The 25,225-nt window shown below is 35.1% G+C and overlaps 1 protein-coding gene across 5 annotated transcripts in view; it reads left to right on the forward strand.

The window, feature by feature from the left end:
* Window positions 1–25,225, forward strand: part of USP34 (ubiquitin specific peptidase 34) — a 231,082-nt gene that overhangs the window by 184,236 nt on the left and 21,621 nt on the right. For all 5 annotated transcript variants that reach the window (XM_060026527.1, XM_060026530.1, XM_060026531.1 and 2 more), the window contains 18 exons: window positions 550–628; window positions 4,091–4,144; window positions 4,257–4,352; window positions 6,683–6,747; window positions 6,840–6,915; window positions 7,007–7,054; window positions 7,451–7,516; window positions 9,285–9,365; window positions 11,261–11,346; window positions 11,948–12,116; window positions 12,220–12,294; window positions 13,472–13,623; window positions 17,280–17,328; window positions 17,416–17,520; window positions 17,613–17,657; window positions 18,398–18,502; window positions 19,618–19,765; window positions 24,060–24,694. In XM_060026527.1, coding sequence (XP_059882510.1) covers window positions 550–628; window positions 4,091–4,144; window positions 4,257–4,352; window positions 6,683–6,747; window positions 6,840–6,915; window positions 7,007–7,054; window positions 7,451–7,516; window positions 9,285–9,365; window positions 11,261–11,346; window positions 11,948–12,116; window positions 12,220–12,294; window positions 13,472–13,623; window positions 17,280–17,328; window positions 17,416–17,520; window positions 17,613–17,657; window positions 18,398–18,502; window positions 19,618–19,765; window positions 24,060–24,694 — 2,134 coding nt within the window. The remainder of the gene's footprint in view (window positions 1–549; window positions 629–4,090; window positions 4,145–4,256; window positions 4,353–6,682; window positions 6,748–6,839; window positions 6,916–7,006; window positions 7,055–7,450; window positions 7,517–9,284; window positions 9,366–11,260; window positions 11,347–11,947; window positions 12,117–12,219; window positions 12,295–13,471; window positions 13,624–17,279; window positions 17,329–17,415; window positions 17,521–17,612; window positions 17,658–18,397; window positions 18,503–19,617; window positions 19,766–24,059; window positions 24,695–25,225) is intronic.

The following is a 25,225-nucleotide window of genomic DNA, read 5'->3' on the forward strand; positions in this document are numbered from 1 at the left end:
GTCTCATGTATAGAGACTATTGATGTGCTAGACATTATTCTAAATATTGGGGATATTGCTGTGAACAAAGTGTACATTGGTAAATTGATCTGCACTTAATAGAACAGTTTCGTTGAAATATTTCTCACTCTTTAAACCATCATATCCATGGTATCTTTACTTTTTTTTGTCCATTTGAATATAAATTTTGAAATGGCATCTTTATCGTTGTAAGTTTTCCAAACTCTTAATGTTTTCTGTCCGATAGCTTTACATGTTAGAAAGTTATGCAAACTTTTTATTCCTTGCTTTTATGAACTCTTTTGTTACTCTGAGGTTATGAATAGATCTATCAGATTTTAAGGTGGTTATGACTATGTTGTGAAATTATATTCCCAATTTCTAGTGGATTAGAATTGTCGAAACAAGAGCTGAGTTAGAATTTACCACATATTAATAAGTTTGATCAATATTTGTAATATATTAGAATGTAATCTAAATATTTTAAAAAGAGGCACAATACAGATATATTACATATATACTTGATCAATACTATATGCTCTGCTTTAGGTATCTTTTTAATGATGCTGAGGTAAAACCTTTTGATTCTGCTCAACTTGCTTCTGAATGTTTTGGTGGAGAGATGACGGTAAGTTTTATTCAAAAGTTATAAATGGTTCATGACTTTCTAAGTGCTTTGCAGTATCATAAAATCCAATAGCAGAGTCATGTAACTTTCTCCTAATTCCTATAATTAAATCTAAAATGTATGTTTGGAGCATATACCAGACACTGGAAAATATTTTTTTTTGAAAATATATTTTAAATTACTATTTCTTCAACTGATTAAGAGGGTCTGATTAAGAAGGGTTAAGACTTACAATTGAAAAATAATAGTATAGGAATTGAATTACATTTCCACAAGACATCATGATTAAATAAGTTGTTTACTTAAATGCTTTGGGATTAGAACAGAAAGAAATTACTCTTTATTGAATAATTACTTTATTGAGTAAGTACTTACTATGAGAAATCTTTGACAAGGAAGTTGGCTTAAGCTAAACTTTAAAGATTGTTCCTTTAGTGCTTTCAATAACAGAGGCAACAACCTAGTTATTACTGGTGACAGGATAGAAAAAGATTATCTGTTTTGTAATTGTCAGTTAAGATATAAGAAAAGACAATTAGGTTGGAGTAGTGCTATAATAATTTCACTTCTTCATATGCAGTTTACCCTAGTACCAATTTTCTGAAAACTTTAAAAATAGCCTGTTGATTCTCACAAGTATTAAAAAGTAATTTCTATTTCATAAAGAAGCTCAGATAAAGTTATATTTCCCTTTAATAGCCATGTTTATTGTGAAATAACTGGTCACATTCTGGATTTTAATGAAAAGACTTTCTTAACTGCTCTTTGATGCTCTTATGTACTATTCTGAATAGAAAAGGAAAATTAGACAAATACCTAACACTTGGAAAATGAGTAGAAGAAGGAAGGAAATAATGAGTTACCATTGAAGCCATAACTAAATCTATTGCATCTCTAGATGTTATTCCTAGAATATTTCCTCAGAAAAAAAAAAAGAAAAGATAAACAAGTAAACAGTGCAAAACTCTTCTTTTAAAAGGTAGTTTTTCAGATTGCATGCCCACTTTATTAAGTTTTATATATTTGAAGAGAAATTAAGGAAAAAATCCCATTCACCATTGCAACAAAAAGAATAAAAATCCCTAGGAATAAACCTACCTACGGAGGTAAAAGACCTGTACTCAGAAAACTGTAAGACACTGATGAAAGAAATCAAAGATGACACAAAACAGATGGAGAGATATACCATGTTCTTGGATTGGAAGAATCAATATTGTGAAAATGACTATACTACCCAAAGCAATCTACAGATTCAGTGTAATCCCTATCAAACTACCAATGGCATTCTTCACAGAATTAGAACAAAAAATCTTACAATTCATATGGAAACACAAAAGACCCCGAATAGCCAAAGCAATCTTGAGAAAGAAAAATGGAGCTGGAGGAATCAGGCTCCCCGACTTCAAACTATACCAAAAGGTACAGTAATCAAGACAGTATGGTACTGGCACAAACAGAGAAATATAGATCAATGGTACAGGATAGAATGCCCAGAGGCAAACCCAGGCACATATGGGCACCTAATTTACAACGAAGGAGGCAGGAACATACAATGGAGAAAAGACAGCCTCTTCAATGAGTGGTGCTGAGAAAACTGGACAGCTACATGTAAAAGAATGAAATTAGAACACTACCTAACACCATACACAAAAATAAACTCCAAATGCATTAAAGACTTATATGTAAGACCAGACACTATAAAACTTTTAGAGGAAAACGTAGGAAAAACACTCTTTGACATAAACCACAGCAAGATCTTTCTTGACCCACCTCCTAGAGTAACAGAAATAAAAACAAAAATAAACAAATGGGACTTAATTAAACTTAAAAGCTTTTGCACAGCAAAGGAAACCATAAAGAAGACAATAAGACAACCCTCAGAATGGGAGAAAATATTTGCAAATGAAACAACAGACAGAGGATTCATCTCCAAAATATAAAAACAACTCATGGAGTTCAATATCAAAAAAAACCAAACAATCCAGTTAGAAAATGGGCGGAAGACCTAAATAGACATTTCACCAAGGAAGACTTAGAGACAGCCAAGAGGCACATGAAAAAGATGCTCAACATCACTAATTATTAGAGAAATGCAAATCAAAACTACAGTGAGGTATCACCTCATGCCGGTCAGAATGGCCATTATCAAAAAAGCTAGAAACAATAAATGCTGGAAAGGGTGTGGTGAAAAGGGAACCCTCCTACACTGCTGGTGGGAATGTAAATTGATGCAGCCACTATAGAAAAGAGTATGGAGGTTCCTTAAAAAACTAAAAATAGAACTGCCATATGACCCAGCAATCCCACTACTGGGCATATACCCTGAGAAAACCATAATTCAAAAAGAGACATGCACCAGGGCTTCCCTGGTGGCGCAGTGGTTGAGAGTCCACCTGCCGATGCAGGGGACACGGGTTCGTGCCCCGGTCCGGGAGGATCCCACATGCCACGGAGCGGCTGGGCCTGTGAACCATGGCCGCTGAGCCTGCACGTCCGGAGCCTGTGCTCCGCAACGGGAGAGGCCACAGCAGTGAGAGGCCCGCGTACTGCCAAAAAAAAAAAAGAGAGACATGCATCACAGTGTTCATTGCAGCACTGTTTACAATAGCCAGGACATGGAACCAACCTAAATGTCCATTGACAGATGAATGGATAAAGAAGATGTGGCACATATATACAATGGAATATTACTCAGCTATAAAAAAAAATGAAATTCAGTTATTTGTAGTGAGGTGGATGGACCTAGACTCTGACATACAGAATGAAGTAAGTCAGAAAGAGAAAAACAAATACTGTAGGCTAACGCACATATATGGAATCAAAAAAAGAAAATAATACTGATGAACCTAGTTGCAGGGCAGGAATAAAGGGGTAGGCATAGAGAACGGACTTGATGACATGGGGTGGGAGGGCGAAGCTGGGGCGAAGTGAGAGTAGCGTCAACATATATACACTACTGAATGTGAAATAGTTGGCTGGTGGGAAGCAGCAGCATAGCACAGGGAGATCAACTTGGTGCTTTGCGATGACCTAGAGGGGTGGGATAGGGAGGATGAGAGGGAGGCTCAAGAGGGAGGGGATATGAGGGCGGGGATATGGGGTTGTCTGTATGCATATGGCTGATACACTTTGTTGTGCAACAGAAACTAACAAGGTATTGTGAAGCAATTATATTCCAATAAAGATTTATTTAAAAAGTAGTTTTTCAGATTGCAAGTCCATTTTATTAAGCTTTATATTATTGATGGTAAAGTACCTTAAAAATGTTTTGAATCTTTTTTTTAAAGTACTACTCCTATCCAAAAACTTCTATTAAAGATTTTTCTGAATATAATGCTATTTGAGAACTATTTACAAAGTTGCTATAAAGTATAAAATAGCTATTTATGAAGTATTTTATATATAAATATAGCTGAGTGTACCCATTTCTTAAAGAAGGAAAACTTTCATTTTTTTAAACAGACCAAGACCTATGATTCTGTTACAGATAAATTTATGGATTTCTCCTTCGAAAAGGTAACCATTTCTTTCAGGTATAATTGTACATTGTTTTCTGACTTCCATGTTATCTACTTTTATAGTTATACTATGTCAAAATGAAAATATACTTTTTTTTCCCTCTTAAAAGACACACAGTGCTTATATGCTGTTTTACAAACGCATGGAACCAGAGGAAGAAAATGGCAAAGAATACAAATTTGATGTTTCATCTGAATTACTAGAGGTATGAGTTAATTTAACTTTAGCAACAATTTAAAAGCATGTTAAGTATTTATGCAAGTATTAGTTCTAGAATATAAAAGCAGGCTATATAAACAACATCATTAGTATCTGTAATCCGAGGTAGACCTTAACCCTCTTCACAAATAGTCTCGGTAATACTGACATACAACAGGTGAATGTAAACTGAAAGAGATTAAAGGGAGTGGAAAACAATTATTAGTAACACTGAAGAAAAATAAGAAAGGTAAAAATGGTTGATGGAATAAGCTCAAGCTCACAATTAACTTGTATGGTTGGTGATATTCTTGGATTGGGTGGTAGGACTGTGAATGTTCCTTTTCTTACGCTTCATATTATACACAAGCGTACAGTGTATTTTAAATGCATTTAAAATATGTATTATATATATTTTAATATGTGTCTCATTTGTAGTAATGAGCTCTCTTCGTTTCATAATGTAGTTACGTGATAATGTTAGGGGTTTATAAAAAGTGTGCACACTCAATGTATGTTGTGTCATTGTTGTAAACTGACTCGGCCAAAAGTAAAAAAAAAAAAATCTCCAGAAAGGTATACCTGATACAAGTGTACTCTTCCATGTAGACAATTAAACTTTTACTCTCTGACTGATTGATATTTGCACTATTGTGGTCAAGTCTTAAAACTGAGTGGATTTTGTTCCTCAAACACTTTTTTTTTTTTTTTTTTTTTTTTTTTGCGGTACGTGGGCCTCTCACTGCCATGGCCTCTCCCGTTGCAGAGCACAGGCTCCGGACGCGCAGGCTCAGCAGCCATGGCTCACGGGCCCAGCCGCTCCGCGGCCTGTGGGATCCTCCCGGACCGGGGCACGAACCCGTGTCCCCTGCATTGGCAGGCAGACTCCCAACCACTGCGCCACCAGGAAAGCCCCCCAAACACTTTTAATGGTATCTTGCCTACCTGTAATTTACTGATAAAGAGCCAAGAATATTATCTTCTTCCAAACCCTCTAATTTAGGTTTACCAGCAGAATTAGATGCGTCACTAGATGCCAAGCTATTAAACTCACCTATTTATACAAAGATTTATTTCAACTGCTATCATAATAGCAAAATAAAATAGATTATAATCATCATTATGTGCAAGACTTTGTGTCCCCAGGGTATTCAGATGTACACCATGTTGTAGATGAGGACCCAACAGTATTTAAAGATAGCCACCCACATGTGAAATAAAATGAAATTTTACATAAAACCTTAATGATGTACAGTTGGCATTTGAACAACACAGGCTTGAACTGTGAGGGTCCACTTACACATGGTTTTGGGTTTTTTTTTTCCAATAAATACAGGATCTGTAAGTAAACATGAATTTCTTTTTCACATTGTTTTCTTTTTTAAAAAATTTTTTATTTATCTTTGGCCGCGTTGGGCCTTCGTTGCTGCACGCGGGCTTTCTCTAGTTGCAGCGAGTGCGGGCTACTTTTCATTGCGGTGTGCAGGCTTCTCATTGTGGTGGCTCCTCATCGCGGAATACGGGCTCTAGGCACGTGCGCTTCAGTAGTTGTGGCTCACAGGCTCTAGAGCACAGGCTCAGTAGTTACGATGCACGGGCTTAGTTGCTCTCTGGCATGTGGGATCTTCCCAGACCAGGGCATGAACCTGTGTCCCCTGCATTGGTAGGCAGATTCTTAACCACTGTGCCACCAGGGAAGTCCCTTATTTTGCCAGTTTTTTTTTTTTTTTGCGGTACGTGGGCCTCTCACTGTTGTGGCCTCTCCCGTTGCAGAGCACAGGCTCTGGACACGTAGGCTCAGCGGCCATGGCTCACGGACCCAGCCGCTCCGCGGCATGTGGGATCATCCTGGACCGGGGCACGAACCCGTGTCCCCTGCATCGGCAGGCGGACTCTCAACCACTGCGCCACCAGGGAAGCCCTATTTTGCCAGTTTTTAAACATAAACCTGTCTTTCATAACCTGTTGTTACCAGAATATCAGCCTACCATAGTTTTCATGTATGTTATCAATGTTAACATAATTTTATTCATTACATATTTGCTCTTCAGACAGATGGGATTTCAGAGTTCTTACTTTCAAAATTTTAATAAATAAATTGAAAAAAAAAGAAACAACGTGATTGCTTGAGGTAACCAGATAAGTAATGATAAATTGGATTAGGTTTAGTAACTACTTCCATATTCCATTTACCTGGAAAAAAGTCAACATGAATTTAAGTGCATGTATACTTTTTGTTTCTTCTAGAGCAAGTCTTATTTTGTCTAATAAAAATATTGGTAAAATGTTATGAAGCAAATGCTTTCTGATATCTAATGTTAACATTTTTTTCTTCAGTGGATTTGGCATGATAACATGCAGTTTCTTCAAGACAAAAACATTTTTGAACATACATATTTTGGGTAAGCTTGGCAGATTTAGTAAGATTTTTTTGTTAACACTTTTAAAAAATCTTATTTTGTAAGAATTTTAACCTATTGTTTTCAAATTCTAGGTTTATGTGGCAGTTGTGTAGTTGTATTCCCAGTACATTACCAGATCCTAAAGCTGTGTCCTTAATGACAGCAAAGGTAATATATGTATAGACTTAGGTAATTTCTTCAAAATTGGTGACTTTAAAATAATTAAATCTTTTTTGCTTAATTTTATCTTTTCTTGCAGTTAAGCACTTCCTTTGTCCTAGAGACATTTATTCATTCAAAAGAAAAGGTATGTGTTCTATTTCATAAACTTTTGTGCCATTCATGTCATTTATCATATCTTTTTTTTTTTTTTTTTTGGCTGCGTTGGGTCTTCGTTACTACGTGGGCTTTCTGTAGTCGCAGTGAGCAGGGGCTACTCTTCATTGTGGTGCGCAGCCTTCTCATTGTGGTGGCTTCTCTTGTTGTGGAGCACGGGCTTCAGTAGTTGTGGCTCGTGGGCTCTAGAGCGCAGGCTCAGTAGTTGGAGCACATGGGCTTAGTTGCTCCGCGGCATGTGGGATCTTCCCGGACCAGGGCCTGAACCTGTGTCCCCTGCATTGACAGGTGGATTCTTAACCACTGCACCACCAGGGAAGCCCCAGATATCACCTAATACCTTCAGTAACTTCTTTTTCTTTTTTAGCCCACAATGCTTCAGTGGATTGAACTGTTGACCAAACAATTTAATAATAGCCAAGCAGCTTGTGAGGTGAGGTGAATGATTCAACAAACAATGCATAGCTTAAGATTCACTTTCTTGTTTTCTTTTATTCTTAACTTAGATGATATAACAAAATTGTTTTATCTATTATAAATCATAGGAAGCCAGTGTAAGTTGTTCCTAAAATTACTTGATTGCCAAGAGAAATTTATAATTAATGTATCAAATTCATTACATTGATTAAATAATTGATTTTTAAGTTACTTAAAAATCCTTGGGTTCCCCCCCCCCATGTATTGGAAGGAAAAAGTATAGAAAATTCAGAACTGTACCAGATATTTCTTAACTACTTTTGTATGCTACTAGAAAATACTGAAAAATGCATATCTCCCTTCCCCCTCTGAGAAAAATTGCATATATCCCAGTAGATCAGTTTATGTCCTATTTTATCTTTTCCCATATTACATTATAAGAGAAACATACATCCCTAAGGATAGTATGCACACAGGTAATAAACACTTAGCCATATTGCCATCTTACTATCGTTTATCATTTGTGATGATCTCCCGGAGTGGTGTGTACCTTTCTAGGAATGCAGGTCTTATAAATTCCCAGAAGTGGGAGACAGCAGCATAGTGTACAATAGATGAAGTTAGTTGAAGATTTTTTCATATGTAGAAGGTTTTTAGAAAGATTTTGTTTTTAATTTTTTTCAGTCGGTTTGTTTGAATTAGTATTGAAACAAGGTCCACATTTTGCTTTTGTCTTGTAAATCTCTTTTCATCTATAATACAGTTGACCCGTGGACAACACGGGTTTGAACTGTGTGGATCCACTCATACACAGATTTTTTCAGTAAGTACGTACAGTACCGTACAATCTGTGGTTGGTTAAATCCGAGGATGCGGAGGAACCTAAGATACAGAAGGTCAACTATGGGACTTGAGTATCTGCAGATTTTCGTGTATGCTGGGGCTCCATACCAAGGAGCAACTGTGGTTACCTTCTTTTTTTTTTCCCCCTGTACCACATTCTCATTTGTTCTGCAGGATTTTCCACATGCTGGCTTTGATCTAGTGCATCCTTTGCGTGTTATTTAACATATTCCTCTATTCCCTTCCCCCTTCATGATTTTTCAAAAACTATTCAGTAAAAACAAACAAACAAAAAAAACTGTTCAGTAGATGCAGAAGCTTGATTAAGTCATAAATTTTTTTTGTTTTTGTTGTTTTTTTTAATAAAGTTGCGACTTCAGTATTTTCGCTAAGGATTTGCCTCTGGAACTCTATCAAGGAGTTAAAATTCTCTACAGTTGTCAGTAATTATGTGTGTGCATAAATAGGCAGTACAGTTCAATAGAGGAGTTAAATATGTGATTAAGAGATATCTTGAAATTAATGGGAAATTGTCTTAGCCTAAAGAAGAGTGTTTTTTGTTATCAACAGAACATAAATTGGTTTTAAACAGAAAGTTTATCATACTCAGATCGTATATTATTAATAGGAACAAAAAATTCTGCAGTGTGACATTTATGAAGTCTAAGAGGAAAATAGTATTTGACTTTATTAAGAACTGCAGGTTGTCATCATGTAGGTTCTACACTATAATGTAAATGGCATCCATGGAATTCTGTATTGAGATGACCTTGATTATGACTTTAGACATTTTAGATTTTACACTTTCTACCAATTGAAGAATCTTTTTTGGTAAGAATTTAAAAGAATTCAGATGTCAACTAGAATTAAAATCTTTGTGTGATTTTTATCCCAATTGACAAGTATTGATTGAATGTTAAAATCACACTATTTACTTACAGTGGTTTTTGGACCGCATGGCTGATGATGATTGGTGGCCAATGCAGATACTAATTAAGTGCCCTAATCAAATTGTGAGACAGGTAAGAAAAAATTTATTTGGAAAAGAAGTGGCTTTCAAGTTAATTGTTCGGAATTTGCCTGTGAATATATTTTAACCCAGCATTGGAAGTAATTTGAAAAGATCGACCTCTTATCACAAAAGTCATTTTGCTCTTATTTTCACCACCTTCTTTTGGCAAATCAGCTAGCATTTCCAGTCAAGTGATTAAAATCATTCACATTTCCTGGTTATAGGAAGATAGTTGTAACTGCCTATTTTCTCAGATCCTACTTTGATGTATGAGTTGTACTGATTCTTTTTCAGATCCTTAGGTATTCTAACCATGGTAGGGTACTGTAATGGCCTTGAAAGTTAAATGAATAGTGTATAACTTATTTCTGTGACAGATTCTCAACTGTCACATGAATCAATATGTTTTTCATAAATCATTGGAAAAATTAACAAGGAAGAAAAATACATATGCATTTATGACACAAAACCAAAAATTTAATCTGAAATATGCTTTCAGTTATAATTGAGATACAATTCTTATATCATAAAATTTAGCAAAACTTTTCAAAATGTAAAATTAAGTGTTTTTTAGTATATTCCCAAATATGTGACCATCATCTACCTAATTTTATAACACCCCCAAAAGAAATCCCATACTTATGAGCAATCGCTTCCATTTTATCCTGTCCATTCTCTTCAGCCCCTGGCCACCATTAATATACTTTCTGCCTCTGTGGGTTGTGGGTTTGCCTATTCTCACCATTTCATTTGAATAGAATCACACAGTATGTGGTCTTTTGTGACTGGCTTTTTTGATTTAACAATGTTTTCAAGGTTTACCCATGTTGTGACTTATATCTGTACTTTATTTCTTCTTACTGCCAAGTAATATTTTATATACCAAATTTTGTTTATCTATTCAGCAGTTGATGAACATTAGTGATGTTTCCACTTCTTTGCTGTTTTGAATAACACTGCTATGAACATATGTGTACAGATATTTGTGTGGACATGTGTTTTCAGTTCTTTTGGATATATACAGAGGAGTGAACTGCTGGGTTGTAACTAACATTCTTAGGGACTACCAAACTTTTTTTCATGATGTCTGCACCAGTTTACATTCCCACCAGCAATCTGTGAAGGTTCCAGTTTTTACTACATCTTCTTCAACATTTGTTTATTGTTTTCTTAATTTTAGCCATTCTAATGGGTGTGAAGTAGTATCTCATTGTAGTTTTGGTTTGCATTTGCTTAATAATTAATGATAGTAAACATCTTTTCGTGTGCTTATTGGCCATTTGTATATCTTAATCCATATTTTTTGGATAAACTTAAATTGCATTTCCTTCTCCTAGTCATTGAAATTCTAATAAGCAGCTGTCCTGCCCCACTCCACTCTTCTGAAAGAGATGGATGCCAAGTTTTCTTTCCTCTGTATCTCCACTAGTAAAGGAGGTTTCATGAAGCTTTGTATTTGGTAATCTCTATTACTGAAACCTGTAGTTTGTTTTTGCTTTTTCCCTTATAAAATTGTTTTTCAAGCTAACTCTACCTTTTATCTTCAGTCTGTAGTTGAGACTCCAGGAAAGCTTTAGAATGTCAAAAGATAATCTGTGGGCAAAATATAAATGGGTAGCAGAATTTTTTTTTTTTTTCGGTACGCGGGCCTCTCCCGTTGCGGAGCACAGGCTCCGGACGCGCAGGCTCAGCGGCCATGGCTCACGGGCCCAGCTGCTCTGCGGCGTGTGGGATCTTTCCGGACCGGGGCACGAACCCGTGTCCCCTGCATCAGCAGGCGGACTCTCAACCACTGCGCCACCCGGGAAGCCCAGGGTAGCAGAATTTTTAATCGTGTTCATTTTTCATTGTCTTTGTTACCTGATGTGAGTTGACTCTTAGGTTGTCCTATCTTTTCATCTATAGATGTTTCAGCGTTTGTGTATCCATGTGATTCAGAGACTTAGACCTGTGCATGCTCATCTCTATCTACAGCCAGGAATGGAAGATGGGTAAGAAGTATACCTTTTGAACTGAACTTTATTTATTTATTTATTCATTCATTCATTTATTTATTTATTTAACATATTTATTTATTTGGCTGTGCCGGGTCTTAGTTTCATTGCAGCATGCGAACTCTTAATTGCAGCATGCATGTGAGATCTAGTTCCCTGACCAGGGATCGAACCCGGGCCCCCTGCACTGGGAACACGGAGTCTTAGCCACCAGACCACCAGGGAAGTCCCTGAACATTTTATTTTTAAGTTTTTTGATGATCTGCCTACAAAGTATTTTTAAATATCCACACTGAAATATTTAGGTTCTCCTATTTAAAAATAATCTGTAATAATATAAATCAAGAAGGAATACTTTTGTTTTATTTTTATTTAATTGCATTTTCAAAATCCTCTACAAGTAACTTTGACTTAGTCTTTTTGTTTTGATTTCAGCGAGACATGATAACTGGAATCCAACTTTTTGTATTATTGTAATTGGTATTCATTATTGCAAAGATGAAAGAGATAAATTCAGGTTTTTAAAATACTTCTCCTCCCAAAATATCTATCCCCAGACTGCATACTTTTTCTAAGATGTATAAAATTGTGTTTTCAGGTCTGATGATATGGATGCTTCAGTAGAAGATATAGGTGGTCGTTCATGTGTCACTCGATTTGTGAGAACTCTGTTATTAATCATGGAACATGGTGTAAAGCCTCACAGTAAACATCTTACAGAATATTTTGCCTTCCTTTACGAATTTGCCAAAATGGGTGAAGAAGAGGTGAGGCTATATCTTGTTTATTTCTGGTATTATGTACTTATTTCAGTATTTAAAACTTAATTGTTTTTATTTTATATTTTTAAATCAATATTTTTATTTTTAGAGCCAGTTTTTGCTTTCACTGCAAGCCATATCTACAATGGTACATTTTTACATGGGAACTAAAGGGCCTGAAAATGTAAGTACAATTCTGTCTCATATCAGGGATTTAGAGGCCATGTTTTCAAGTTTGCATCATAGAAAGATACTGGATTCCTTTGAAGTCCCTTCAAAGGAAGTCCCTTCCAGCCCTGATATTAAGTGATTTTGAGTTTGGTTGATATTTTTAGTGGATATAGCAAGAGAAGAAACAGTCAAGTGATAAATTTCACTGGTATGGCCCTGGATCAAAGCAAATAAATTTAGGCAAAATGGCCATCACCTGCTTTAGGGTCTTACAGTAGCATTTTGTGTTTTGGTGAACATTTTTGCTGGCCATATTTTTAAAGCCCTTTGCTATATTAAGTCTGTCAGTCTTCCAAAAATTCAATTCATAATATTAAAACTATTACATCAATTTTGTGTTGTCTGTAATGACCACATTGGATTGAATGCTCTATTTGCTCTATCTTATTTAATCCTTGTTGTAACCCTAAGAGGTAAGTACTGTTGTTATCTCCATTTTACAGATGGGGAACTTGAGGCATAAAGAAGTTAACTTGTTTTAGATCACAGTGAGTTAGGCTTTGATCCTTGGTTAGACTCCTAAATGAAACTGTTAGCCACTGTGCTGTAATGGTTCTCCAGATACGTACTGTTATTATCTAATTTCAACCTAGATGGCTACTTATTTAGACTGCTTTTCTTTTGCTTTGTTAGATCATAAAATCTTTGCAGTGTTGCATTTCAAACCCCAAATGAGTATCTCTTTGAAATACTTACTGTTTGGATTATCTGAAAACTGCAAATATGGATTCCTTAATTTGTGTAACTGGTATTTTTATTAAATATGAAATACCATTTTATCATACTCATATGAATTTTGTTCCTGATTTATCTTCCAAAGAGCTTGCCTATAAGAAAAAAAATTTATTATTAAAGAATTTATATCTTTAGGTAAGGTAAATACAGTATTGGGAATTATTGTTCTTTACAGTTCTGCCTATTAAATCTAGAATTGTCCTGAATGTGGTTTAGACTTTTAAATAAGGTTAGGCCTTTGAGTGGTTATTTTTCATGATACATGCTCCTGATACATGCTTCCATGGATACATGCTACTGTCTACCCTGCATTGTTTTGTGAGACAATCAAGCTCTTTTCTCTCAACATAATGTTAGAAAATAATATATTAAAAATGAATTGTGTTATGTTCTAGCCTCAAGTTGAAGTGTTGTCAGAGGAAGAAGGGGAAGAAGAGGAGGAGGAAGAAGATATACTCTCTCTGGCAGAAGAAAAATACAGGCCAGCTGCTCTTGAAAAAATGATAGCTTTAGTTGCTCTTTTGGTTGAACAGTCTCGCTCCGAAAGGTGAAATGTTTCAACATTCAAAATGCTTAAAGCATGTTTGATTTTATTCTTTTTACATAATTGTTTTACCATTATTAACTGAGTAGTTTTTGTTACTTAATTCCTTTTAAATAATAACAACACTTTCCATCAACTCTTGTAGCATAAGTATTTCGATCCTTTGTACCAAACTCTTACTTTGCCTGAGTCATGTTAGAAATATACATTGAAGAAATTTACAGTAAAATATCTAGCAAAATTATATGTGCATTCATCCTTTGACCTAGCAACCCCACTTCTGGGATTCTGTTCCCAAAACACCAAAAGATGTATGTGCAGTGCTGTTTATTGAAGCAGTGTTTATAAACAGCAAAAGACTGAAAATGTCCACAAAGATGGTACAAGTTGAAGAAACAGCATCCACTTGATAGAGGACTCTATAGCAGAAAAAAAAACAGGCAGTATGGACTGTATGTGTACCACCATGGAGAGTTCTTTAAGATACATAACACTGAGGTGAAAAAAAAACAAGGTGGACAAAAGTATATATAGTATGCTACTTTTTTTTTTCTTTTGGCCACACAGCATGGCTTACGGGATCACTGAGTCCTAACCACTGGACCACCAGGGAATTCCCTATAGTATGCTACTTTTTAAGAAGGGGAGGCTGTGAGACACAAAGTGAGTGAGAGAGAGAGAGAGAAGAGAGTGTGTGTGTGTGTGTGTGTGCGTGCACGTGTGCAACCAAGCCACATTATTCATGGATCTCCACTTTGTGAATTCTCCTACTTAAATTTATTTGTAATCCCCAAATCAGTACTTGTGAAGCGTTTACAGTGATTTGTGGATTTCAGAATGTACAGAGTGGCAAAAAATTGGAGTTGACCTGACACACACTTCTCCAGCTGAGGTCAAACATGGTGACACTCTGCCTTCTTGTTTCGGTGCTCAAATTGTAAACAAATTTTTGTTTGCAATATGTGCCACATTTCTCACATTTATGCTTTTTGTTGGTGATTTGGCTGTTTAAAAATGGTCCCAAGCATAGTGCCAAGTGCTGTCTAGTGTGTTCCTAAGCTCAAGAAGGCCATAATACGCCTTAAGGAGAAAGTACACATTAGATAAGCTTCATTCAGGTTTGAGTTACAGTGCTGTTTGCTCTGTATTCAGTGCTAATGAGTCAACATTAAATCAGGTATCTTTAAACAGAAACACACATTATACAAGGTAACTTATTGATCTATTGATGAAAATGTTATGACCAGAGGTTCACAGGAACCTAAGTGTATGTTTTCCCTATGAGCAGTGATTCAGTGTTCACTAATTCAGTGTTCGCAGCTCTTTATAGAACGTAAGTACTACAAGTAACAAGAACTGACTATTTTTCTAATTGAAGACTAAATTTTTAAAAATAAATTTTAAATTTCCAGTGGTTGGGGGAGGGGAAAACAGGCTGGAGGGGACAGGAATGAAGGTTTGACTTCTTTGAATATAGTACACTGTTTTGTTTTTTAGATTTATCTTTGGAATCATGTAAATGTTTTCTATAATTATAAATAAATTAATAAAATGCAATCCCTAAAAATCAAAAGCAGACTGAAATAAATGAGCTTAACTGTATATTGAGTTGGTGACATAGCCACTGGAGAGGAATTAAAGTGACTTTAGAACACATTGATTTAACTGTAATTTTTAGTGGGATGTACCTGAAGGACAAAAAGAATTGTAAAATTATCCTCAAGTGTTTTACTAATTATATTGTGAGTAGTAGTATAATTAGAATTATTATTCTGAAACTGTATTATAGAATAAAACAAATAGATAATTGTTAATGTCATTAGAAACCAAGATTTTCAGAAAAAGAAAAGAGAAATACAAATATAAAATTGTAGGATGTTTACATAACTTCTTCAAAACTAAATTTGAATTTGGGAATATCAGTAGAGTTCATGGTATATTTTGTCTTAAGCAAACAAAAAATGTATTATGTATCTCCATTTTCTGAAAAGGCCTAGAAATCCTGTCCAACCCAAAAACCAGTGAGTGACCCTGGCATCTAGATAATATTTCCCACTGAAAAAAATCAAGGTTCCTTGAGAAAATAGCCAATTCCAGGTCTTGGGCAAGAAATGAATGGGAAGCCTCGAACATTTTGTCATTTTGGAAAGCAAGGAGGCTATCAAAGACTACTGAGGTCATGTTAAAAGGTCTCAAGAGTCAACTTAAGGAGGTTTCTACTGGTTACAGATTGGACAACTTGAGCATCAATAATAGTAATAACAACTGCAAGTGGACTAAAACACATCATGGATGTTTACATCCATGAGTTTATAATGATACCTAAAAACAAAATTTTAAAAATTATTGACAACTTTTGGAGTATATTAAGAAACCAAGTAACAATTTTGGAAACTTATTAATAAAGGAACAATATCAAGTATTTATCTTACCTGCAAGAATTATACTTCATGGCAACCAAATGGTAAATGAGAGGGATGTTCATCGTCATAGAGGTATTTGAGCTAATAAATGAGCAAGTAATGCTGGAATTAGGATATCAATATTTTGCATCCCAAATGCAATAATGGATCTAGGAAATGATCATCATGGGCTGAAAACATCACAAAAAGAGGGACAGCTTTTCATTTTGTGCCTCCTGATGAAAGTTCACACTACCGTTTATTAAGGTATTCTTGATTAAAAAGTCAAACCTAGATCTGATCAAGTCTCTAGATCTAATAACTACCAGTTTATAGGAAATACGGGGACAGAGGAATATGTTAAAACAACACACCAAGGATATAATCAGCAAAATGGAAATGTGGGAAATTCTACAGGTCAAACCACCTGCTTTCTTCAACAGATTAATTGCAAGATAAAAACAAAATCGGAGGGGAAACCAGTTGTCTAAAAGAGATTTAAAAGACATTTCAACCGGTGTCAACAGAGGACTTCATTTGGATCCTGATTCAAACAAATTATAAAAATATTTTTTAGAAACTTGAGGAAATTGTACATTGACTGGATCTTGTATGATAATAAGAAATTGTTAATTTATTTTAGGTGTGAATATTGGTAGTGTTGTTTATGTTTTTGAAATTTATGTTTGGGATATGTATTGAAATTTATGGACTAAGTGATAACGTATCTGGAATTGCTTCAAAATAGTTCATATTTGAACAAGTAGGAGGTACAGATGAATCAAGATCGACCGTAAGGTGGTAATTTGCAACTGAGTGATGGGATGCTTACAGTATTCTATTTTTGTATGTGTTTGAAATTTTCTATAATAAGTTAAAGAAATATGCAGTAATTTTAAACTTGAAAGTGAAATTCTCTATTTCTTAGAAGTTCGTTTTGTTTTGAAGGTTTTCATGTCAAAAAAAAGCTCTCTAAATTAGACCCATCCTCGTGTTACAGTACACCAACATTTTGAGTTAATTAAATGGAAACAAAGTAGATTTGGACTTGCATGTACCAATCTTGGAATTTTGAAAAATTGTCTAAAAGATGTCTAGTGAGCAAGTCTAGCTAGCAGAAAGTTCAAAAATCATTTTATGATGGTGGCTTGGTACACTTATAATTGAATCAACAATTTTGTTATGTGTCATGATGCAAATGGCTATAAAGTAGTATAGAGGAAAGAAAAACTTATTTCCACTAATGTTTTCTTTCAGGCATTTGACATTATCACAGACTGACATGGCGGCATTAACAGGAGGAAAGGTAATACCGTCTCAATATTAGACCACTTGATAATCACAAAAATAACAACAAAATAGTTCTTAAATGAACAACTTTTGCTTTTAACAGGGATTTCCCTTCTTGTTTCAACATATTCGTGATGGCATCAATATAAGACAAACTTGTAATCTGATTTTCAGCCTTTGTCGATACAATAATCGACTTGCAGAACATGTAAGTGCTGAGAAACAGTCTTAAAGATTTTTGGTAATTTGTGGAAGAATATTCTGAAATTATCCCTTTTGTTTTGCTTTGTTTTGTTTTAGATTGTATCTATGCTTTTCACATCAATAGCAAAATTGACTCCTGAGGTATGTAGACATCTGTTCATTCATGTTTTTCAAGCTGCTGTCAGCACTGACAGTGCTTTCAAATGAACCTTTCTAATTGTTTTTGGGAAAAAATTTATCAAGGCTTCCCTCATAATACAACCACCTATTTTTAACTATGTAACTTGAATAAACTGAATTACCTCTTCACATCTTGTCACAAATGTCATTTTCCCAATTAAATTTACATATAAGTTGAATATATCAGAGTTCCACCTTGATACTGAGCTTTAAAGTTGTTTGGTTTGAAGCATATATCATATTGTACCTTAGAAGAAAGTAGACTAACCAGAATTCTGCCTAGGTGGATAAGTATATATTTTCATAAAATGAAAATATTATAGCTACTTTGATAATACATGTCAAATATTAATATAAATTATACCTCAGAGAGCAGAGGTTGCTACAGGAAACTTTTAATCTAAATTTTTCTATAAACATGGTTGTCTCATTAACAAGAGTTTTGATACATTTTTTCCCAAATTGACATCCAGAAAAATAGATGTTTTCTGTTAAATGTGGCTCCCACACAATTGACACTGTATCCTGCGCTCACCCTTCTGCTTTATGAGAGTTCAGGTTCATATGTATGAGTACTGAGCTCTCTAACCTAATACAGCAGATTTAAATGTGATCTGTAGAAGAGTTATACTTCTTTGTTTTCAGCTGGAAATGATGGGTTCAAACAGATCTAAATACACAGTCATGTACATGTCTTATAGGCAGCCAATCCTTTCTTTAAATTGTTGACTATGCTAATGGAGTTTGCTGGTGGACCTCCAGGAATGCCTCCCTTTGCATCTTACATTCTGCAAAGGATATGGGAGGTAAGTCTTGCAGCAGATGTTTTAGTGTTTATTTTTCCGAGGGCTTTATTTTTCTAACAGTCACTCACATTTTAAGTACTAGTTTCTTCTTGCTTGGGTAACTCAAAATGGTTTTAGTAAGTCACAGGTGAAGGGAAGAAGAGATGCTTTAGTCAGAAGATCTAGGGGAAAAAAGAGTTCTTCCCTAGTGTCTCAGATGTTTAAAGATTTTCTCGTAGAGTCATAAGCAGTCTTCAGCCCATCCGAGGTCCTCATTCCTGTATCCTCAAAAAAGATTCCGTAAAGTGGTAGAAGCCCTAGAAATACAAGCCAGGTGCTTTCAGCAGTTGATAGAAAATACAGAGGACGCACCAACCACTTCCTTTCTTCCAGAGTTACTGCTGAGGTTACAGAATTTCTTCTTAGTGAGTGTTGGAAATGCCCACTCTCTAGACCAGGGGCCTGGCAAACTTTTTCTCTTCATAGTCCAGATAGTAAATATTTTAGGCTTTGTGGGCCATATGGTCTCTATTAGAACCATTCAGCTGCTGTTTTACCATAAAACCAGCCATAGACAAAATGTAAATGAGTGGGCATGGTTGTGTTCCAATAAAAACTTAAAAACAGGCAAACCACAGAAGCCGTAATTTTGGCTTCTGAGAGCCATAATTTTCCAACCCCTACTCTAGATTCCTAGGATTTCCTTTTCCAATGAAAAAAATCTTCCCAGCAGTATAGTGAGCTAGTTTTCATTCTCACTTATAGTAGCAGATTGGGCAAACAATAAGAAAAGTAAAGATGGAAACTTTAGAGAATTAAAAGCACTTTTAAATAACTTTGTAAACTTAAGACCTTAAAGGTCATTGAGTTCTCTTATTGGTCCTGTGTTAGAGTCCTTGGTTATTATAATTTTATTTTGTAAACTAATGACAAATTCTCCTTGAACATATTCCTGTTAATAAAAATAAGTTGCTTTAAAAATGGGAAAAAACATGGGTGTGAAACTTCTTTCAGGCTCTAGTTTTCAAAAAACTATTTAGCTTTAAAGTGTCTGATGCACATACCAAAAGTAAGTTTAAAAAAGTAACTGCTCATTCAGTTAGCCTTATATTCTGTTCTTGTCATTTTACTTGTAGGTAATTGAATACAATCCTTCTCAGTGTCTGGATTGGTTGGCAGTGCAGACACCCCGAAATAAACTGGCACACAGCTGGGTCCTACAGAATATGGAAAACTGGGTCGAGCGGTTTCTTTTGGCTCACAATTATCCTAGAGTCAGGACTTGTAAGTCAAATATTCAGAATTTAAGAAACCATTTTGTTGTTGTTCCACGTTTCGTTTTGTTTTTTGTTTGTTTTAAGGTGATCATAATATGCCCATTGTATAATACAGAAAGGCTCTTAGAGATATTTTTTTAAACGCCAAGGTTATATTAGTATTTGAAAACCTATGGCGATGTTTTACAAATATCTATAGTGTTTTTGTTTTTCTAAGGATAGGAAACTGTGTCTTTTCTTGGGTGATATCACCACCACTATCATTTTTGTTTCCTTTCTTGATAGAATCACAAAGCATTATCAGCATTAGTGAAGAGAGTAATGGGTCAGAAAATCCTGTCTTAAAAGTAACTTGAGAAGGCTAAGAGTAAAGTGACAATTAAAACACAAAATAAGCTGAGAGAAAATATTCTCTGAAGTTATGGGAGTTAAATGATAAATATCTTTATTGTACCCAGGCCAGAAGGGAATAAACAAAGATCTTGGAAGACAGATGGACAAATACCAAAAATAGATACTTCACAGAATAGGTAACTGATTGTAAATAAACACAGAGTATGTTTTCTTTCGATAGTATTAAAAGAAATAAAAATCAAAGTAGTTAATTTTTTTAATTCTTTAATCATTCAGTTTAATCATTAAGATCATATTTCCTAGTTTTCTGCTGAGAGGGCATACAATCAGTAACACTCCAGTAGCAGCAAGTACATCGAATACCCAGATCCATGTTTTTAAACATCATTTCCGATAAAATGAAACACAGCTCCTTGGAGAAATGGCTGATTGTAGGACTAGGGCAGGGAATATACAAGATGAGCCTGTAGCATCTTGTGGAACCAGAAAGTAAGGAAGTACTCCCAAAACAAAATGATGGGGGTATGTCAAAGGGACATAGAACCAACCTGAAAGAGCTCCCAATGCCCAAAGCTGGAACAATTTGAGAGAAAAAATAATTAACATAGCACTGAATTGTAATCCAAAGTATAAAATAAATACCCATGAGTCCATACTGATATAAATGAATGACTGAATAAACAAAGAAATGGAGAAGAGACAAATCTCCCATACAGAAGAATTCCAAAAAATGTATGTACATCTTCCCCCCCAAAAGGGAAACCCCCTTGAGTGTGAGCTTAGTGACTTGCTTTCAAAGAGTAGAGTATGAGGGATAGAGAAAATAACGTTAAGAAACTTGACAAACATTAAGTCAGGCAGATAATTAAGGTTAAAAATGTCACTGATAAGTCATGTTGATAGTATGTGCCCTTGATATGGTGTGATGCACAGGGCACTTCATCATGTGGTCTTCCTCCCAAAATCCCATAACCTGAGTCTAACCATGATACTCATCAGATAAACTTAATTTGAAGGACATTCTACAAAAATACCTGACCACTACTCCTCAAAACTGTCATGGTCTTCCAAAGAAAGTCTGAGAAAGTGTCACAGTCAAGACGAGCTTAAGGAGACATGACATCTAAATCTCATTTATCCTAAATGAGATCCTAGAAGCAGGAAAAGAACATTAGGGCAAAACTATTGAAATCTGAAATGTGGAAATTAGTTAATAGTAATGTGCCAGTGTTGGTTCCTTAGTCACAACAAATGTACCATGGTAATAATGTTAACAGGGGAAATGGGAGAAGGGGGTATAGGAACTGTCTGTTCTACCTCTTCTAAAATAAAAGGTTTATTAGGGGAAAACATGTTTCAGTGGTGGGTACACATGGCTTGGCGATGGTACTCTGCTCATAGGCTTTTTTTCCTGCCAGTTTAGTTAACCCCACAGTAATGGGATATTTGTAAGAGCTGACACATATGCTGGTTGGTATTTATGTCCTGACTCCTGACCATAAAACAATTAAAAACTTTTGCTGAACCAAACAAACAAAAAAACCAAAACAAAAAGAAAAGCTTTTTAGCTAGCTGGTATACCTAACATTCATAGTAGTGCTAAAGAAATAGCATTCTCATACACTGCAGTGACATTGTAAGTTAATATTACCCTTATGAAATGCAGTTTAGCAGTATGTACCAAGATCCTTAATTTTTTTTTCCCTTTTTCAACTCAGTAATACCATTGCAGGGATTCTGGTATAAGTAAGTCATCCAATATATGAATGTCCAACAGCATTATTTGCAAGTGTGAAAAATTTTTAACTAGATGTTCAGATAAGAGATAAATTGTTATGCATCATTTAAAAATTATAATAGTGAAGACTATAGAAATACGAAAAAATGCTTTTGAAATAATGTAACTTGAAATCGGGGCCCAAATATTTGAATAGAATCAGTATGACTCAGTAAGAATGAGGGTAACATGGATAGAAGAAAAGCTACAGAGAAATACTTGTAAATCCTACAAAATAATTTTAAGGAATGACTTTAGAATATTTAGCGAAAAGAAAATGGTGACACAATAGGTGTCTTAAAATAGTTGAGTTGCCATATAGAAATGGACGATTTGTTTTAAGTTCTCTAGACCCAGGAATTTTTAAGTTATAGCAAGGCAGTTTTTAGAAAGATGGCCTGTTCTTCTACATTGACTTCCCTGTTTGTTCTCAAAGATAAAAATAATTTAAAAGTCGTGGGGTTTTTTCCCCTAGCAGAACTTACTTTTTATTTAAAAGCAAATAGTTTTTATAGAAATAAGTAGATGGTTAGGTATGTGATAAAGCAAAACAAAATGTTAATTGTAGAATTTATGTGGTAGGTCCATGGATCATTATTTAGTAGAATGTTTTCAACCTTTCACAGTGTTCAAAATTTTTTCAAAATAAAATGTTGGGGTAAAAGTATTTAACTTAAACTGAATAATTTTTTAAATAAAATTATTTTCTCAATTGCAGTTTTATACAAATTTGATCAAGATGACACCTAAATGCCAAGTTTTTATATTTGAAACACATACCAAACTGAGCCTAACTGAAAACAGGCTAATCAGAGCAATATATAGGTGATGAAATATGTAGAAATGGAGTATTGTGCAAAAATAAAGTTTAATTTGACATCCATAAAAGAGATTACAATTAATTTTAGAAACCCTAACTGTATTTGCTTTGGTAGTATGATGGAAGTTATCAAATTATAGGTAGAATAGTGGGAGACAGAATTAGTAGGTGTATTGAAAAGGGTTATACTAAGGCATTAGATGCCTTGAGTAGGCTCTGTAATGAATGTTGTTAGGACCATTAACTCATGAGTCTGACAATCAAGGTTTGAATTCCAGCTCTGCCACTTGCTGTGGAAAATGGGGTAGTCATACTGTTTTAAGTCTGAGTAAAAGTGGAGATAATAAAACTAATACCAACTACATAAAGAATGTGTTAAATTTAAGCATTTGATAAATGTTAGCAGTTCTTGTTGTTGTTTGTATGTTACCATTATCATCGTCATCATCATCATCATCATCGTTTCTCGAAGTCAAGTCTGGGCTCCCCCTTTATCTGTGTGACCTTGGTCTTTGCTTCTCTAAGATTCAGATTTTCCACTGTATCATCACCTACCTCCAGGATGATTGTGAGGGATTAAATGAGATAATATTTGCAACGTACCTAGCTTAGTGCCTTGCTAATAGTAACTCCTTTTACAGATGGGTTCAACTAATGAGTCATTATCCTCTCAGAATTATACCATAGGCTTAATAACATTTTCCAGGTATGTTAAGGAAGGGATTCTTTCTCTGCATGCAAGGTTAGCCTAGAAGACTTTCAGAGATTTTCCAAAGTTAATATTCTATAATTGGCATATATGTATATAATCTTTATAATACAAAAGGCTTTTAGATAGATCTTATTCTATCTTTATAATGTAAGTTTACCATTATCTACAAAATAATACTGAATTATTTTGTAATAATTGATAAAGAAGAGGAAAACGAAGACCCTAAATTAATGATTTGATATGTCAGACAGCGTTATGTAGGTCTTCTGGCTCCAAATGCTGTGTTCTTCATGTTAAACCATATTATTCCCTGCGAAGAAATAAAATGATAAAACAAATGGGAAAATTCTACGTCTTGGGAAAGCTAAACAAAAGAGGTTTAAAACTTTCTGTTTATGCGATTGTTGTCACCACTTAAAAAATAGCAGTGACAAAATGGAAGGCGTCTGTTTTTGTCATTCCTTGGGATTTCTCTGGTACCAGTGGTAGAGCAGAAAGATATTAAAAGAGATGTTCATGTCCCTTAATTTTTATTCATTTTAATTTTTAAAGGGAAGAGTGACTTTGTGTTTAATGACTGCTCTTCAGTCTATTTTATATCTTGTAAGCATCTGACAGTTTTGTTTTACATTTTATAGCTGCAGCTTATCTTCTGGTGTCCCTTATACCAAGCAATTCATTCCGCCAGATGTTCCGGTCAACAAGGTCTTTGCACATCCCAACCCGTGACCTTCCACTCAGTCCAGACACAACAGTAGTCCTACATCAGGTCTACAACGTGCTCCTTGGTTTGCTCTCAAGAGCCAAACTTTATGTTGATGCTGCTGTTCATGGCACTACAAAGCTAGTGCCCTATTTTAGCTTTATGACTTACTGTTTAATTTCCAAAACTGAGAAGCTGATGTTTTCCACATATTTCATGGATTTGTGGAACCTTTTCCAGCCTAAACTTTCTGAGCCAGCAATAGCTACAAATCACAATAAACAGGCTTTGCTTTCATTTTGGTACAATGTGTGTGCTGACTGTCCAGAGAATATCCGCCTTATTGTTCAGAACCCAGTGGTAACCAAGAACATTGCCTTCAATTACATCCTTGCTGACCATGATGATCAGGATGTGGTGCTTTTTAACCGCGGGATGCTGCCTGCCTACTACGGCATTCTGAGGCTCTGCTGTGAACAGTCTCCTGCATTTACACGACAACTGGCTTCTCACCAGAACATTCAGTGGGCCTTTAAGAATCTTACACCACATGCCAGCCAATACCCTGGAGTAAGTAAAATGATAACTCTTGTATCTGTATCCTCAAATTGATTGGAAATACCTGTTTTTCCCATTGTGGGATGTAGCGACAAAATATGGGAGTACAGTCTGACTTTAACTGTTCTTTCTTAAAGACTTAAGGTTTATTTGTTTTCTTGAATACATGTATAAAATGTTATAAAATTGGTAAGTGTGTGGATAATTTTTCTTAGGTTGATACTGAAATTTTATCTCTAATGGAACTTACTTATGTTAATTTGTGGTTTTGTTAATGAGTCTTTCATATATACCTAATGAAAAAGTTCAGCTTTGTGGTACAGTTTTAAGGAAGTGAGTATTTACTGTTTAGATATTATCAACATATACATACTATGCTAAGCTGTAAGCTAGACAATATTTTATCTTAGCTGTAGTATTACCTAGGGTTTTTTTATTTGTTCACACTACGTTGAAGTGAATGAAATGGCTAAGAGGTGGGCCTATCAGAGTACAAATATATACCATCTAAATCTGATCCCTTTTTCTCTGCGGACTATAGGT

Source organism: Delphinus delphis, chromosome 12 (genome assembly GCF_949987515.2).
Source record: "Delphinus delphis chromosome 12, mDelDel1.2, whole genome shotgun sequence".
Taxonomy (NCBI): domain Eukaryota; kingdom Metazoa; phylum Chordata; class Mammalia; order Artiodactyla; family Delphinidae; genus Delphinus; species Delphinus delphis.